This window comes from Haliotis cracherodii, unplaced genomic scaffold (genome assembly GCF_022045235.1).
Source record: "Haliotis cracherodii isolate W230 unplaced genomic scaffold, xgHalCrac1.p SCAF_17, whole genome shotgun sequence".
Taxonomy (NCBI): domain Eukaryota; kingdom Metazoa; phylum Mollusca; class Gastropoda; order Lepetellida; family Haliotidae; genus Haliotis; species Haliotis cracherodii.
This window is the reverse complement of record NW_027266272.1, coordinates 651,336-670,892: the sequence shown is the minus strand read 5'-3', so window position 1 is coordinate 670,892 and position 19,557 is coordinate 651,336. Positions and strand designations below refer to the sequence as shown.

Here is a 19,557-nt window from a genome sequence, read left to right as displayed (position 1 = left end):
TACTTAAGATATACATAACATATCACAATGATAGTTTTTTAAATGTATGTTATAGATAATCATAGTAATGCATTTCATATTGTTATCAACCTTAACTATGTGGCCACACTAATTATGTCTCTCCATATGTGTAGTTTACACAAGTACACATATCAACTGTGGTAACGCCACAGCGATGGGGGCAGTGGGGTAGCCTAGTGGTTAAAGCGTTCGATCGTCAAGCCGAAGACCCAGTTCAATTCCCCAAATGGGTACGATGTGTGAAGTCCATTTCTGGTGTTACCCGTAATATTACTGGATTATTGTTAAAAGCGACGTGAAACCATTCTCACTCACTCACAGCGGTGTTTATCAAATTACTATATGTAAGTACATATATTTGTAGATTTGCACAAGACAAGAAACACAATTCAAGTTAAACATACATCAAATGTCAAAAAGAACATTTATGGACAACCTTATGACACACTGTAACATCATATACTACCGAAAACAAGTTATAGAACACCCACAATTATAAGACTGTATTTTTGCAAAACAATCAGCCATGACTAATTAACCATAGTCTTCTTAACTTCTTTTGAAAAGTATGTATTTAGATTTTAACCTGATTTATTTAGAGCGTATTGCCATGATCTGTCACGCACTTTCGGCGTGATGATCACATACAACTGAATAGGGCCATAAATAAATCTATTACATTTTACGCAAAAATCGGTGGATTGTTTTAAAATCACCTACGTCTGTACAGTTAAATCATGTTTTAAGTAAATAGTGAGAAAAGTTCAACATTACCTCCCAATTGCAGCAGATATCACATGCGGCCCCTGTAGTGGTCAAGAGGGGATATTGCTTAACCGCGAGAAAGCGATAAAGCGATAGAGCGATAAAGCGAGAAAGCGAGAAAGCGATAGAGCGAGAAAGCGATGTCCCCTCTCGGCCACCATACGTATGGCCTACTGTTTCCTGATTGGCTGATAGTAGCACGGACGCCGCTTCTTCCCGGATGTCGAGCTGGTGTCCCCTATTGTTTGGGTGTTACATCCGATCCGCACACCTTGCGCAAATATAATCGGCTAGACACACTGTTCACACTGGTTTTAAAAAATAATGCAGTCAAGTCTTTACAACACTAAAGAACACTACACGATTCAGATGTAGATCACACGTACCATTTACGGAGACCGAAATGGGTTTCGAAAGAGAACACAGAAAACTTTTTTGTGATTTAAACACTGTAGAAAATTAATGCAAGTTCTACTTTATTTACATAAGCCTTCGACCAACGTACAGTGTTACAGAGTTGTATATTGTGTGTGAGTAATTTTGATGGCGGTAAACATGTTGTGGACGTATGTTTTGTCTGCAGTGGATAATTAAACTGCTAGGGTGTCAAGTGCTCCCTTTGCTTGGTGCTACGGTCGGCGGAGTTAACCACCAATGTTGTATGCATGAACATGTCAGGATTCCCGGGTCTGGGGACTTCTAGGTGGGAGAGTTTCTAGAAGGCTGGTTGTACCTATTCTAGATGGGACAGTTTCTAGAAGGCTGGTTGTACCTATTCTAGACAGGACAGTTTCTAGAAGGCTGGTTGTACCTATTCTAGACAGGACAGTTTCTAGAAGGCTGGTTTTACCTATTCTAGACGGGACAGTTTCTAGAAGGCTGATTGTACCTATTCTAGATGGGACAGTTTCTAGAAGGCTGGTTGTACCTATTCTAGATGGGACAGTTTCTAGAAGGCTGATTTACCTATTCTAGACGGGACAGTTTCTAGAAGGCTGGTTGTACCTATTCTAGATGGGACAGTTTCTAGAAGGCTGGTTGTACCTATTCTAGATGGGACAGTTTCTAGAAGGCTGGTTGTACCTATTCTAGATGGGACAGTTTCTAGAAGGCTGATTGTACCTATTCTAGATGGGACAGTTTCTAGAAGGCTGATTTACCTATTCTAGATGGGACAGTTTCTAGAAGGCTGATTTACCTATTCTAGATGGGACAGTTTCTAGAAGGCTGATTGTACCTATTCTAGATGGGACAGTTTCTAGAAGGCTGGTTGTACCTATTCTAGATGGGACAGTTTCTAGAAGGCTGGTTGTACCTATTCTAGATGGGACAGTTTCTAGAAGGCTGGTTGTACCTATTCTAGATGGGACAGTTTCTAGAAGGCTGGTTGTACCTATTCTAGATGGGACAGTTTCTAGAAGGCAGGTTGTACCTATTCTAGACGAGACAGTTTCTAGAAGGCTGATTTACCTATTCTAGATGGGACAGTTTCTAGAAGGCTGGTTGTACCTATTCTAGATGGGACAGTTTCTAGAAGGCTGGTTGTACCTATTCTAGATGGGACAGTTTCTAGAAGGCTGATTGTACCTATTCTAGACGGGACAGTTTCTAGAAGGCTGATTTACCTATTCTAGATGGGACAGTTTCTAGAAGGCTGATTTACCTATTCTAGATGGGACAGTTTCTAGAAGGCTGATTGTACCTATTCTAGATGGGACAGTTTCTAGAAGGCTGATTTACCTATTCTAGATGGGTCAGTTTCTAGAAGGCTGGTTGTACCTATTCTAGATGGGACAGTTTCTAGAAGGCTGATTTGCCTATTCTAGACGGGACAGTTTCTAGAAGGCTGATTGTACCTATTCTAGATGGGACAGTTTCTAGAAGGCTGATTTACCTATTCTAGATTGGACAGTTTCTAGAAGGCTGGTTGTACCTATTCTAGATGGGAGAGTTTCTAGAAGGCTGGTTGTACCTATTTTAGATGAGACAGTTTCTAGAAGGCAGGTTGTACCTATTCTAGGTGGGACAGTTTCTAGAAGGCAGGTTGTACCTATTCTAGGTGGGACAGTTTCTAGAAGGCTGGTTGTACCTATTCTAGAAGGGACAGTTTCTAGAAGGCTGGTTGTACCTATTCTAGATGGGACAGTTTCTAGAAGGCAGGTTGTACCTATTCTAGGTGGGACAGTTTCTAGAAGGCTGGTTGTACCTATTCTAGACAGGACAGTTTCTAGAAGGCTGGTTGTACCTATTCTAGATGGGACAGTTTCTAGAAGGCTGATTTACCTATTCTAGATGGGACAGTTTCTAGAAGGCTGGTTTTACCTATTCTAGATGGGAGAGTTTCGAGAAGGCAGGTTGTACCTATTATAGATGGGAGAGTTTCTAGAAGGCAGGTTGTACCTATTCTAGGTGGGACAGTTTCTAGAAGGCAGGTTGTACCTATTCTAGGTGGGACAGTTTCTAGAAGGCTGGTTGTACCTATTCTAGAAGGGACAGTTTCTAGAAGGCTGGTTGTACCTATTCTAGATGGGACAGTTTCTAGAAGGCAGGTTGTACCTATTCTAGGTGGGACAGTTTCTAGAAGGCTGGTTGTACCTATTCTAGACAGGACAGTTTCTAGAAGGCTGGTTGTACCTATTCTAGATGGGACAGTTTCTAGAAGGCTGATTTACCTATTCTAGATGGGACAGTTTCTAGAAGGCTGGTTTTACCTATTCTAGATGGGAGAGTTTCGAGAAGGCAGGTTGTACCTATTATAGATGGGAGAGTTTCGAGAAGGCAGATTGTACCTTATTCTATATATGACAAGGGGGTGGTTTTGGTCGTTCTCGACCTGACTTGTTTCTGAACTACTTGCCAAGTTGGATACCTGTTTGGAACACCGGATTCTCTCCAGCTAACAAAACTATTCTGGATTCAAGAACGAAGACCGGCCCCTTCGAAACATTCAACAATGACACTATTGTGAACATTCAACAGTGACACTTTTGTGAACATTCAACAGTGACACTATTATGAACATTTAACACAATGACACTGTTCTGAACATACAACAGTGACAATATTGTGAACATTTAACAATGACACTATTGTGAACATTCAACAGTGACAATATTGTGAACATTCAACAGTGACACTATTGTGAACATTTAACAGTGACACTATTGTGAACATTCAACAGTGACACTGTTATAAACATTCAACAGTGACAATATTGTGAACATTCAAAAGTGACAATATTGGGAAATTCAACAATGACACTATTGTGAACATTCAACAGTGACACTTTTGTGAACATTCAACAGGGACACTATTGGGAACATTTAACAATGACACTGTTATGAGCAGTCACCAGTGACTCAAACAGTTATTCTAGTTCCTGTTACTTATTGCTGTGGCCACTGTACTGACTTTCTTATTATAAGCCTGAGGTTTTAATTTTGACTATTCATTGACTTTCTTTTGTCATTTATTGAACCTTTTTATAGGTTAACCGGTTAACCTCTACGTTTCAATTTGGAGTAACCTCATACCAAGATTTACAGAGTTACAAGTGTAGGTTATCACGATCTGGTTTTAGTTTAATGCATTGTTGATACACAATACCAGAAAGGTTTTAACAGTGTCCATATATGGATAAGATTGGAGATGAGAATCTTCCGCTCTCGTTGACAGTGTTTCTTTTATCTTATACGTGAACGTCTTGACCGCTGCACCTCTCCTCGCAACTTACAAGCGTGGCGTACAACACACCTCCACCTTCCACGTCTTGATCGCTGCACCTCTCCTCGCAACTTACAAGCGTGGCGTACAACACACCTCCACCTTCCACGTGTTGCCGTGATGGTCTTAAAAGAGAATGTGTCTACTTTTAAACAAAGATTCCAAGTCCGAACTTCTTCACTGCTGCCTGTGCTAATTGATCGAGGAATCTTTCGGCAACCTTTAAGGATTTGAGGAAAGTGTTAAGCGACTGAATATTTTATGTCCGTTTCAGCTACTTTGGTCTGCGACCTAAATACAAAAAGCTCCCAAATTCTGTTAACTCCTGGTTAAAAATTAAGGAAAGAAATCCCAGGCACATTTGTCTCTAGTCTGGGGTTTGTCATAATGCATTGATACCTCTGGTCTTGTTCACTTGATTAGTGTTATGTCGGGCATTACTTACATTACCTTTATGCCTAATATTTTCACAATTTAACAGTGATGCATAAACATATGCTCATAATATACATGTAGGAATATAATGAACAACAGACTTTGATTTTGTCACTTTTATTTGCATCACTGTGTATGAGTATTGAGAATACGTGCCCGTCCAGTCGGTCCCTTTCCTTTCGAATCCGTTAAACATTGGCTACCTGCCACATAACAAGACTGGAAGCACCCGGAGAGTATCCCCGCTCTGTGTGTAAGACTGTGTGTACGATGACAGTCCGGACCTCTTGATGGAGGACCCTATCTGGAGCAGGACCCGGCCTGGTGTTGATCTGGAGGGCATGCTCGTGTGAAGTTGACACTGAAAATAACAAACATGGTGATAGCCCCGCTTGCAACATTAGCTAACATGGTGAGTACCTCGCTTGCAACATTAGCTAACATGGTGATAGCCCCGCTTGCAACATTAGCTAACATGGTGAGTACCTTGCTTGCAACATTAGCTAACATGGTGAGTACCTTGCTTGCAACATTAGCTAACATGGTGAGTACCTCGCTTGCAACATTAGCTAACATGGTGAGTACCTCGCTTGCAACATTAGCTAACATGGTGATAACCCCGCTTGCAACATTAGCTAACATGGTGAGTACCTTGCTTGCAACATTAGCTAACATGGTGAGTACCTCGCTTGCAACATTAGCTGACATGGTGAGTACCTCGCTTGCAACAATAGTTAACATGTTGTAACCCCGTTTGCAGCAATAGTTAACATTGAGATAATCCCGCTTGCAACATTAGCTAAGATGGTGATAACTCCGCTTGCAATAGTAGTTACCATGGTGATAACTCCGCTTGCATTAGCAACAGCAACGTAGAACGACATTTATTACCTGGGATCGTAACTGTCGATTTGAAACCACAACCTGAAGAACCTGGCACGGCTGAAGGACGCAGCTCTGCACAGCGAATCACGATCACAATACCACTGCGCCTCAACAGCACAAACTGACGTTTGGGCCAATCACTGGGCGAATATGGAATAACCGATACTGTACGTTACATGCGAGTTGACTTTACTAAGTAGGCATGTTATAAGTAAACTTTACGTGCGTCAGTGACGTAGGAAATAAATTTCAAATAATTCATTTCTGTATTCGAAAATATCATGTACTAGTATCAGGCACTATCACCATGTTGAACTGAACGACATGCATAGATCCTGTTGCATATGGCCTGATAACACCATGTTGTATTGATGGACATACATAGATCCTGTTGCATATGGACTGATAACACCCTATTGTATTGATGGACATATAGAGATCCTGTTGCATATGGACTGATAACACCATGTTGTATTGATGGACATATAGAGATCCTGTTGCATGTGGCATGATAACACCATGTTGTGCTGATGGACATACATAGATCCTGTTCCATATGGACTGATAACACCCTATTGTATTGATGGACATACATAGATCCTGTTGCATATGGCCTGATGACACCGTGTTGTACTGATTGACATACATAGATCCTGTTGCATATGGCCTGATAACACCCTGTTGTATTGATGGACATACATAAATCCTGTTGCGTGTGGCCTGATAACACCCTGTTGTATTGATGGACATACATAGATCTTGTTGCATATGGCCTGATAACACCATGTTGTATTGATGGACATGCATATATCCTGTTGCATATGGCCTGATAACACCCTGTTGTATTGATGGACATACATAGATCCTGTTGCATATGGCCTGATAACACCCTGTTGTATTGATGGACATATAGAGATCCTGCTGCATGTGGCCTGATAACACCATGTTGTACTGTTGGACGTGTACAGACCATGTGGCATATTGATCAATTATTGACCATTCATGAGGGCAATGTCATCTTTTATTGACCCAGTGACCGAAGTCAGTATTAGTTACTTGGGTCATTAAAGCATGATATTGCTCGAATTGTGGCCAACAATTGTTTTATGACATGATATAAAAATAATATTTTAAATAAAAAATAATTGAATGAGATGTCACGGGAGGTGATGCACAAACAGCCTCGAGTTACGTGCCACCGCTGAATGGCAGAGTTGGTCTCAGGGCAAACAGTGTTTAAATGAAGGTTATGTAACTCTTTCTTAACCAATGAAAATAAAGATATTATTTAAAAATGTAATAAGAGTTGATATCACCTTTTTGCATGGATAAAGGTGTATAGACCATATGGCATAGGACCTGATATCGCCTTGTTGTACTGATAAACGTGTATAGACCATGTGGCATATGACCTGATATCGCCCTGTTGTACTGATAAACGTGTATAGACCATGTGGCATATGACCTGATATCGCCCTGTTGTACTGATGAACGTGTATAGATCATGTGGCATAGGACCTGATATCGCCCTGTTGTACTGATGAACGTGTATAGACCATGTGGCATATGACCTGATATCGCCCTGTTGTACTGATAAACATGTATAGACCATATGGCATATGACCTGATATCGCCCTGTTGTACTGATGAACGTGTATAGACCATGTGACATATGACCTGATATCGCCCTGTTGTATTGACGAATGTGTGCAGACCATGTGGCATATGACCTGATATCGCCCTGTTGTACTGTTGAACGTGTATAGACCATGTGGCATATGAAATGTCATCGACATTTTATACTGATGAACGTGTATAGACCATGTGGCATATGACCTGAAATCGCCCTGTTGTACTGATAAACGTGTATAGACCATGTGGCATATGACCTGATATCGACATGTTATACTGATGAACGTGTATAGACCATGTGGCATATGACCTGATATCACCCTGTTGTACTGATGAACGTGTATAGACCATGTGGCATATGACCTGATATCACCCTGTTGTAATGATAAACGTGTGTAGTGAGTTAGTGAGTGAGTGAGTGAGTATGGTTTTACGCCGCTTTTAGCAATATCCCAGCAATATCACGGCGGGGGACACACATTGTATCCATGTCGGGAATCGAACCCGGGTCTTCGGCGTGACGAGCGAACGCTTTAACCACTAGGCTACCCGACCGCCCCTAAACGTGTGTAGACATCACAACATGTTTTGGCTGATAGAATTCATGTCACTGGAAATTGACATCATAATATAACTGAAAGTTTACTTTACCCTTCCTGTGAAACTGAACCTTATTCCCTTTTGCACCGTAAGGAACACTTAAATGTCCTGGCAAAAATAATGATTTGAAATTTGGACCCGTTAAATTTCTCATTCCAAAACAGTAAAATCATAGGACAGCCTATTGGGTGTGTGTTCAGTCTAATTGACCAACAGTAGTCATCTTACAATGTATGTGAAAGTAAGTTTTGTTTTAAGCCACTTTTAGCAGTACATCATGATAACACGACGGGGATATGTTGCATTGTACATCCGGATTTCTCCGATTATATCATAAAAGAAGCGACACAACCCTTTCAGTCACAAGAAACGCCTGTTTCCGACTGTACCATGAGCATGTGTTCATGAACTACTTTCAGATAGTGATGATACAAGGTGTTCGCAAAAAGGTGAGTGAATCATGCCCAGCGGCGGCACATGTCACAAACACATGCAAAGGCAAGGCATGAACAAAGGTACATGATCATATGATGGAGTATAGAATAAAGCCGCCAATTCATGTCATCGAAGATACAATTCATGTACTTACACTTCATCAGTAATCATATGGTTGTTCTGCTTCCGGTTCCGCATCTGCGCAGGGCCTACAGGCGCACTGTAGTGCCGCCCATTGTCGCCATCTTAGTTTACCCCCCGGTCGGGAAGGGCACGTGAACTCAATGTAGCGGAACCTCCTCGCGTGGGGCTTGCAGCACGTGCAGTGTTCCACTATCTCCATGACTTGGTTGTTGTACCGCCATTCCGGAACATTACGGGAGTGACAGGTTCCCCGACACGACACCTTCACGATGGACTTTGGGGCACATCCGGGAAAGCGGATTGTGGTCATGCGCAGTTGTTGGCGGCATGTTTCCTGTGCGGAGTAATATTCATGCCTATCTGCACCACTCTCCGGAAGCATGACGTCAGAAGACGTTACGTGCAGCAGACATACAAGGAACACGCTCCGTACCAGCAACATCCTAGATATTCAACTCCCCATAACAAAATCTCCACACTACTTTTATACGTCTTTTGTGTTAGCTTAAAGAGCTGCAACGAACTTAAATATCTACCTGAAGGTGACCATGCCGTTAATTATACGTTTATACCAGGTGTTGTAATTGTCAGGCGGGTGTCTGGTGGAGCCTGGTGTGTATTGCGAACTGCATGGGGAGGTATGTAGTCTTCATGTAGGCGACTAGTAAATGTGCCTGGTCGTGTGCGTTATTGTATTACATGCATACACGGGTCCAGAATGCCCCCATCGAATACCCTTTGACAAAAATGGCTGTTATATTAATTATTTCTCATTGATACAATTATGTAGATCATGTGGGCCGGGAAAGCAGTCATCACTTGTCCATATTGTCACATAGCTGAGAGTGCGGCGATAAACTACACATATAAGACACACATACAATGTTATACAATCAACAATTGAACATTTATTATAAAAAGCACTAGCCTTACAAATCAATACAAATTACTGCAAGCAATTACAATGGCAGTTATACAATAGAGGAAAAAATTCAAAGGTAGCACAATTACAATGAAATAACATACAAGAGTAGTGGCCATAGCAAAAGAATTTATGGCTGGACATCCCGCAGGGGGCGATGAGTGGAGGCGCTGTGGGGAGGGGCTGTGTGTGTGCGTGTGTGTGTGTGTGGGGGGGGGGGGGGGGGGGAGCGCTGAGGGGAGGGGCTTTGGGGAGGCGCTTTGCAGAGGGGCTGTGGGGGGAGGCGCTTTGGAGAGGGGCTGTGGGGGGGGGCGCTGTGGGGAGGGGCTGTGGGGATGCGCTATAGGGAGGGGCTGTGGGGAGGCGCTGAGGGGAGGGGCTGAACGGATGGAGCGGCTACTTCATATATTATCACTGAAGGGGTCGTTGTCAGCACGACTACTACAGATATGTACCCAGGTACGTTTCTGTATACAGAAATGTACCCTAGCCAAAATCAGAAACGTACCCCAGGACGAGTCCATTCGGCATTGCGCACAGCCATAGCATAGAATTTATGGCTGGACATCCAAGGTGAGAAGATGATCTTAATACAACCGAGAGTCGTGATCAACAATGTCATCATTAACCCGTTAGTGATTGAGTACTCTGAAACACCGGTCCATTCAGTGCTAGACGCACAGAGAAGACTGACTAAGACGGCATGCACTTAATACACATCTATCGACAATACATGACCTGTTATAGTAATGGCAGACCACGGTGGACGCTCAGATAAGAGATAAGATAATATATGACTTCAATATCCAAATGGAATTTCATATTGACAGCCATCTGGCCATCAACAAATTAAATACCGTAAGCTTTATGGACTCGCTATTCTAGTTCTGCATCTGTTCAGTGATGTTTGAGTGCATCAATAATCTACCAGCTGTCCTTCTTGGTGCCCTGATCGGGACAAGCCACGTCGTTACAGAAGGCACTCAAGTACCTTAGCATTGTTGTCATCAGATGCATGGAGGGAAAGAGAGGCAGGGGGCAATGAGTGGGGGTGCTGTGGGGAGGGGCTGTGGGGAGGGCTGTTTGCGCTGTGGGGAGGCGCTATAGGGAGGGGCTGTGGGGAGGCGCTGAGGGGAGGGGCTGAACGGAGGGAGCGGCTACTTCATATATTATCACTGAAGGGGTCGTTGTCAGCACGACTACTACAGATATGTACCCAGGTACGTTTCTGTATGCAGAAATGTACCCTAGCCAAAATCAGAAACGTACCCCAGGACGAGTCCATTCGGCATTGCGCACAGCGCTTAACCGGTTCCTTCCATAATGCTAAAACTACTTGTTTATTTAGACGGCCATGTTCATATCAACTTCCTTTGTGAAACAAGCAGGGGTAACCAACCCATGGCTCCATTTGCAGCGGCATCAGGCGTGTACTTCCCAACTCCAACAAAGTACTAACATGCCCTATTCTGGATTCTAGCTACACATGAATATACCGTAGTTCCCCCAATAGCTGCGCCGTCAGTGATAACTGGTAAAACAACCGAATTATATAATTTACTGAAAACGTTATATGACATATCACCCTTGGCTTTACATTGAGGGATAACAACACCAAGAGCCCTAGTGGCTGATTGCGTGATTGCTTTGCTGTGACTTTGTGGTATAGATGTCCCTTCAGCAATAAACCCAGATACTTGTGTTTAATCACAACAACCACGACAATATTACCCCACCTAAATATTGCGGAATATTAGTGGCTGACTGATTGGGGAAGTGTGTCACATTCGACTCTTCAGTATTGACATTTATTTGGTTTCTACAGCACCACAGATTCCAACAGCAACCGTCCAGCAACCGTCCAGCAACCGTCCAGCATGCAGTGACGACAACCAGACAACAGAACACATAGACGGTCATTGTCAATAGTCAACCTTTACCGAGTTCCTAAGGTACGAAATAAATGGTTGATGTAGATATTAAATAACACAGGTAATACAAACACCCTGTTGGACTCCACAGCCTACGTGAAACTGGTCAGTGTTAAAGCCGTTAATCCTCACACAACTAGACACATTGTAGTATATAGCGTGTAGAGCATTTCTCATGTTTCCCGTTAGCCACAGACCGTCCAGTTTCTTCCACAACATATATCTATTTAGCGAAGCATAATTCTTTTAAAAACCAACCTTAATACGTTGTAGTTTTCGAAGAATAAATAAACTTGTATAGGTAGATACGTTTAAAGTTTTTTAGAACACTTGCATAACACATGTGACATGTGACCCTCAATGTGCCAAGTACACATTTCATGGAGTTTTTTATATATACTGACGGAAAAAAGTTAAACAATTTAAATTGTTTTCATATATCTAGAACTTTACTGTATCCCTTTGGAAATGACTGCATATGACGTAGGTGTCGGTTTGATTAACTGTCTTTGAAAGCTTCAGGGTCGGTTTTGACAGCAACACTGTACGTTACTCCTGATTGTCGCAAATACCTGGCTATACCACGTTAAGGGGCACGGGAGTCAACTTAAAGGTGGCCAAATAACTGGTGTAGGGGAGCCCTCACAAAATGTCATTTGATATCTTTTTCGGTATCTGTGACACCTCAACTATATATCTGGTGTAATTCGCACCGGATGTACGTTGACAACCTTATTTCTGTGGTGTTATTTGTCTACACATCGTTAAATCACCGAATCTGTGACACCTCATTTCTGTGGTGTTATTTGTCTATACATCGTTAAATCACCGAATCTGTGACACCTCATTTCTGTGGTGTTATTTGTCTATACATCGTTAAATCACCGAATCTGTGACACCTCATTTCTGTGGTGTTATTTGTCTATACATCGTTAAATCACCAAATCTGTGACACCTCATTTCTGTGGTGTTATTTGTCTATACATCGTTAAATCACCGAATCTGTGACACCTCATTTCTGTGGTGTTATTTGTCTACACATCGTTAAATCACTGTATCTGTGACACCTCATGTCTGTGATGTTACATGATGAACTCACAGTATCCGTGACACTTCATTTCTGTGTTTTATTCGTCTACACATCGTTCATTCACTGTAGCTGTGGCACAGCATTTCTGTGGTGTTACTTGACCTCTGCAGACATAGGAGGACATCAGGGGCAGACCCTTATCCCAACCCCCACCCTACATCTGGGGGCCACGGGTCAGCTGCTCATTGGCAGCTCATCCTCTCTCACCGTCGATGACCTCTTCGTGTTGGTGACGTAAGTGCTGCCACGTCGCTGACTCAAAACCGCCTTCAGGAAGTGGAACCGGAACTGCCTGGCCGCGAAGAAGTACAGGAAGAAGTTGATGGCGTGGTTGGAGTCGGCGAACATGGAGGTGAGCACATCCACGAGGCGATGTCGCACCTGCTCCATCGGAGACTGCGGAGGATCCCCTGTGATGATGAGCATGACGGCACAGCGAGGGATGGTGAGGATGACAAACACTATGGTTACGCTGATAAGCATGATGGTGATCTGGGTGTCATGGTTGCCAGAAACCCTCTGTGGTTTCTTGGAGACGTCCCTCTCTACGGTCAGCTGGCGGCGAAGTTTGGATGACGTTTGAATGCTGCGGACTATGAGGAAGTTGAACATAATGAGGACGCTGCAGGGGATGAAGGCGTAGACGGACGCGCTGATCCAGTACCACGTGTCTGCGGTGAAGTGGCTGTAGTCGGGGGAGTAGCTGCAGCCATGGACAGCGTTGACCATTGTCCAGAAAATATGCATATGTAAGATACAAAGGAGGCTAAATAAGACGACGGTGAGGACCAGGGCGCGACGTAAAGTCCAAATGCTGGCTACTCTTAGAGGAAACCTGACAGCCATGAACCGTTCTGTCGCCATGGCAACCAGTATCCAATTAGAAAAGGCAGCTGTGACGAGTCCAAAGAAGCACATGAACCTACAACCAGGTACTGAGAAGGCATTGGGGTGGTGCAACAGCTCCATGAATATTGTTTTGAGGATCAGAGCGACGTTGTCTACGGTCGCTAACACGGCCACGTAAAATGTGGCTGACTTTAGTCGTGACATTCTCAGAATGGTAACAATGCTAGCGAGGTTGCCAGGGAAGCCAAGTACCAGGATGAACCACATGTAATATCTTTCCACATTGCCTATAACAGTTAAAGTGTAGACATATTCTTCGTTTGACGTCAGTGGTGTGCCTTGTGACGTCATGTTGACGTCACTGTAGACAGATCTGACTGTCCAATCCCAGCTGTGGTTCCCGGAGTCAACGTGTGTGGTCAATATGTTGACAGGGGATGACATAGAGCTCCCTGTTGTGTAAGGTGACGCCATCTCTACGCCAACAGCAGGTTGGCCGGTTTACCCCATCTGAAACAGAATATAGTTATCTTATTTTACAAACAAACTCAACAATTTAAATGTTATTTGTCTCACATCGTCCCCCAAAATGAAGGGTGATTAAAGGCGCAACAGCTTGCTCTACAGTGTTGCGTCCCTTTGTTTCTGCTGATCTGCAGAGAGCATGGGTTCGAATCCGTTCTTTTTTTGTAAAGTGTTTGAGAGTTGTATTTAAGCATCTTCATAACTACTTTCATGACAATATTCTTATATAAATACCAGTCGGGCTCTCAAAAAGGCCATTCCACTGTCCATCAATTAATTGAATTGTATAATCAAATATGTATATCTTTAGATAATAGAAAAAAATATTGCATCTTTTTTGCGACGTGTCAAAAGCATTTGATCGTGTCTGGCATAGAGGGCTTATGTACAAATTAGAAATGTATGGTATAAAAGGGAATTTACTTGAATGGCTGTCTAGTTACATAGGCAATCGTACTCAATCAGTGTTTGAAAGCGGGGCTCTATCCAAGCCAAGGATTTTGAAGGCTGGAGCTTTGTATTCATTGTATTTGTTAAAGACATTGCTGATGAACTAGATTGCATAACAAGACTCTTTGCTGACGATACATCACTCGGCTTTTCTTCACCAGGCAATCAACTTGTTGAATCAACTCTAAATTTAAATCTGAGCAAGCTGTGTAACTGGGCAAAACGCTGGTTAATTAAATACAACCCAGATAAAACAGAAGAGGTTATACATTGCCCCAACTTATGTTAAAGATATTGTACCAACCACTGTAGGTCCAAATGTATCATATAATTTAAGAAATTCAGACTATATTGAGATTCCATATACTGGATTAAAACACTCAACGTGTACTTTTATTCCATCAACTGTAAGGTTATGGAACACTATTCCTGCTGCAGGTAGGAATTGTACATCTACATACCAATTCAAGACATACATACAAAATGAGCAAGTCATTGCACCTCCATATTTTTCCTATGGAGTTAGAAAGTTGAATATTTATCATACTCGATTAAGATACATGAAAAGCCAGTTAAATTATGATTTATACAGAATAGAGATAAAATGTGATCCAAAATGTCAATGAGGTAATCCATGTTAAAAGGCATATCATTATTTATTAAAGTGTCCATTGTACGTCCACCAAAGAAAATCTATGTTAATAATAATTCGGGACATTTTACAGAACGCCGTGAACAAAAATGTTAAATTAGATTTAAGTTTGATGTTAAACGGAAATGAGATTTTGGTAACACTTTAATGTACATATACCAGTCTCTCTCTTTTGTACATTTCTTGTTATCTTTACACTCATCTTCTTTTCTGTTTTCCTTGCATATGATTTACTGTACAAGCTGTTGTAGATACCATGGAGAGGGAGTCCTAAGTTGGATAACTTGTTCCCAATCCATTTCAATCTGAATAAAACACGTTTACATCAAATCATCCGTGCTTCTCTCTGACGTAATACCTGACTACGACGTGTTGTATCTCTTTACGTTCAGAAAACAAATTTAAAACTAATGTCCAAAAGAAACGATACCACACATTTTTCTAAATGTTTTATTATGAAGAGTTATATAATCTTCGTCTGAAAAGGTACTTTTGCGTATCCTACGTTCCAAACCAAACGTATTCGGTCGATAAAACCGGGAACATTAGATCTATTGAGAAAAAAGCGTGCAATTTGCCCAAATGACGTTCCGTCCCGTAACACGGAATGCACGTGCATATCTTCTGTATAAAACTGCTGACCCGACACGTTGGGATCACAGCAACAAAAAGCGCACAAAAGAAATGCCACGTTTGACAGCGATTCAGAGAGAGAGAGAGAGAGAGAGCCGTAATAATGCTCCAACAAGGAGCTACGCACTGCGACGTCGCCAGAAGGTTAGGATGCGCGCGCATAACCGTCACCAGGTTAATGCAGCGGTTGCGTCAAACAGGTCGGACAGCAGACCGGCCGAGAATCGAGAGACCACGGGTGACCACGCCTATAGAAGACCGCCACATCCGGGTACTTCACCTTCGGAACCGCTTCGTAACGGCGACGTTAACGGCACGGACGGCACTGGGACACGTGATAAGTCGACAAACCGTGTACAGGAGACTGCGGGCACATGGTATCCGAACACGTCGCCCCCTACCGCGGAGCGTTCCTGACACCTCAACATGGACTCAACAGACGGAACTGGGCACGTGTCATGTTTTCTGATGAAAGCAGATTTTGCATCTTCAGGAACGACGGCCGGCAGCGTGTGTACCGAAGAGTAGGTGAACGTTTGGCACCAAACTGCATCCGTCAAGTCAGGCCATATGGAGGCGGAGGTTTAATGGTTTGGGGTGGAATCGGCGGTGACGTCAAAACGAGACTCGTCGTTATTCGAGGAAACCTGAATGCGCAGCGTTATCGTGATGACATCTTACAACCAGTTGTGGTGCCATTCATCCAACAACAGCCTAATGGTATCATTTTCCAGAACGATAGTGCGAGGCCTCACACGGCAAGGCTGACCCAGAACTTCCTAGCAAACGCCAACATTCACGTTTTACCATGGCCGTCATGTTCACCGGACATGAAGCCAATCGAACACATGTGGGACATTCTCGGCCGCAAAGTCAGGAATCACCCTGTGCCTCCAGTTAACCTCCAGGAATTGGAACAATGCCCCTCCATGAATGGCAACGCATCCCCCCCCCCCCCCCCCCCCCCCCCAACATCATCAGACGTCTGACGTCATTAGCCCTAGACGTGTACGTGTACTGACGCTCACGGTGGACATACCCGGTACTAACGTGACTTTGAGACGTGTGTTGTGACATTTTCCACACTTGACTCATCAACTGTGTTCAAATGATATTTTCATTTTGGACCCCCCGCGTCTTTACATGTCTGTCCTCATGATTGTAAAAGATTGATTACAATGAATTATTGTACACATACTGTGAAAACATTAGTCACAAGTCATATACCAATTTGAAATGTCTGTATCGTTTAGTTTTTTTTGTAATGTCCTTTCAAACACGTGGTATCGTTTCTTTTGGACATTAGTTTATATCTGAGATATTTATTAACGTGATAGGGCAATAAGGTGACCAGCGAATCCTGCCACGACTAAGGTATGCATTTCTGCGGAGCCAACTTAGCTTCGGCCACCGTGCTCCTGCGTATTGTTCTCACGCCCCAGAGACTAATTTCTCCACAAACATATGAGTCATGTGAGGAAATAGCGGATTTTCAGCGGTCGTTCATATACTCTTCCCCACTATCTTGCATTTTACTCCTAATGGAACCTGTATCGGCAGATAATGGAGTATGGTTATAGTCTGGCGCTGTCCGTGTTATGTCCATGTCGGTCATTCGAGTAGGGTATGTCCGTGTTATGTCCATGTCGGACATACGAGTAGGGTATATCCGTGTTATGTCCATGTCGGTCATACGAGAAGGGTATGTCCGTGTTATGTCCATGTCAGACATACGAGTAGGGTATGTCCGTGTTATGTCCATGTCGGTCATACGAGAAGGGTATGTCCGTGTGATGTCCATGTCAGACATACGAGTAGGGTATGTCCGTGTGATGTCCATGTAGGTCATACGAGAAGGGTATGTCCGTGTTATGTCCATGTCAGACATACGAGAAGGGTGTGTCCGTGTTATGTCCATGTCGGTCATACGAGAAGGGTATGTCCGTGTGATGTCCATGTCAGACATACGAGTAGGGTATGTCCGTGTGATGTCCATGTCGGTCAAACGAGTAGGGTATGTCCGTGTGATGTCCATGTCAGACATACGAGTAGGGTATGTCCGTGTTATGTCCATGTCAGACATACGAGTAGGGTATGTCCGTGTGATGTCCATGTCAGACATACGAGTAGGGTATGTCCGTGTTATGTCCATGTCAGACATACGAGTAGGGTATGTCCGTGTTATGTCCATGTCAGACATACGAGTAGGGTATGTCCGTGTTATGTCCATGTCGGTCAAACGAGTAGGGTATGTCCGTGTTATGTCCATGTCAGACATACGAGTAGGGTATGTCCGTGTTATGTCCATGTCGGTCATATGAGTAGGGTATGTCCGTGTTATGTCCATGTCAGACATACGAGTAGGGTATGTCCGTGTTATGTCCATGTCGGTCAAACGAGTAGGGTATGTCCGTGTTATGTCCATGTCGGTCATACGAGAAGGGTATGTCCGTGTGATGCCCATGTCAGACATACGAGTAGGGTATGTCCGTGTTATGTCCATGTCGGTCAAACGAGTAGGGTATGTCCGTGTTATGTCCATGTCAGACATACGAGTAGGGTATGTCCGTGTTATGTCCATGTCGGTCAAACGAGTAGGGTATGTCCGTGTTATGTCCATGTCGGTCATACGTGTAGGGTATGTCCGTGTTATGTCCTTGTCAGACATATGAGTAGGGTATGTCCGTGTTATGTCCATGTCGGTCAAACGAGTAGGGTATGTCCGTGTTATGTCCATGTCAGACATATGAGTAGGGTATGTCCGTGTTATGTCCATGTCAGACATATGAGTAGGGTATGTCCGTGTTATGTCCATGTCAGTCATACGAGTAGGGTATGTCCGTGTTATGTCCATGTCGGTCATACGAGTAGGGTATGTCCGTGTTATGTCCATGTCAGACATACGAGTAGGGTATGTCCGTGTTATGTCCATGTCGGTCAAACGAGTAGGGTATGTCTGTGTTATGTCCATGTCGGTGAAACGAGTAGGGTATGTCCGTGTTATGTCCATGTCAGACATACGAGTAGGGTATGTCCGTGTTATGTCCATGTTGGTCATTCGAGAAGGGTGTGTCCGTGTTATGTCCATGTCGGTCATACGAGTAGGGTATGTCCGTATTATGTCCATGTCAGACATACGAGAAGATTGTGGATAACTAAGACTATTCCAATCAGATTTACAAATTATGCATTAATTTGCGTCTTAATGTCACATTCAAAGATTAGCCTGTGACAAGGCAGTGCTTTTTCAGAATATAGAATAATTACTGAAAAATCTACTCATTTCCTGATGCCCGACGTTAAGCTAGTAATGGTACACAATACCTCGTTAAACTGTAAATATATTTTAAAGATACAAATATAAACAAAATATAAGAATTATTGAACTTATAGCCACAATACACGTTTGTTCCTTTTGTCTAGTGACGTGTGTATATCCCTTCAGAATAAGATGACTCCATATTATTCTCTAAACATTAAACATTCACTCACTCCAACTCCTGATCGCAGGCTCGCTAGGGGGACAGCGTGAACACTTGGCTCGTGTAATTGTTCTGCCTTTAGGAGACGGATCCCAGTCGTTACCACAGAGCCAGCCAGATGCAACACCGATAATGCGGGTGAAAACTCAATGGTGTATGCTTATCCTGTTAAAAGTGTTCAGTCTCTGAGTGCTTTATTTCCTCACGGACGGGAAACTGGAATCTCTCAGGATGCCTTCCAGCTCAAAGTGGTAAAACCGTGTTTTTACGTTTCATCAAACAAACACAATTTACGTAAAATGCATTTCGTTTCAATCACTGGAACACTTTTTTTCTGACTCACCATTTGCAAACCTATGAAATGCGATCATTGGACATTTGGA

At 43.1% G+C, this 19,557-nt stretch overlaps 2 protein-coding genes across 2 annotated transcripts; both read right to left on the bottom strand.

Annotated features, from left to right (window-relative positions):
• Nucleotides 1-12,757: 12,757 nt before the first annotated feature.
• LOC139464208 (probable G-protein coupled receptor 139) lies at nt 12,758-13,906 on the bottom strand. The gene has a single exon (XM_071245731.1). It carries the CDS (start codon nt 13,904-13,906, stop codon nt 12,758-12,760), a length of 1,149 nt encoding a protein of 382 aa, XP_071101832.1.
• Nucleotides 13,907-17,184: 3,278 nt separating this feature from the next.
• On the bottom strand, nt 17,185-18,780 carry LOC139465090 (uncharacterized). Its single transcript, XM_071246784.1, has one exon. The coding sequence runs from the start codon at nt 18,778-18,780 to the stop codon at nt 17,185-17,187; it is 1,596 nt and encodes a 531-aa protein (XP_071102885.1).
• Between the last annotated feature and the right edge of the window lie 777 nt (nt 18,781-19,557).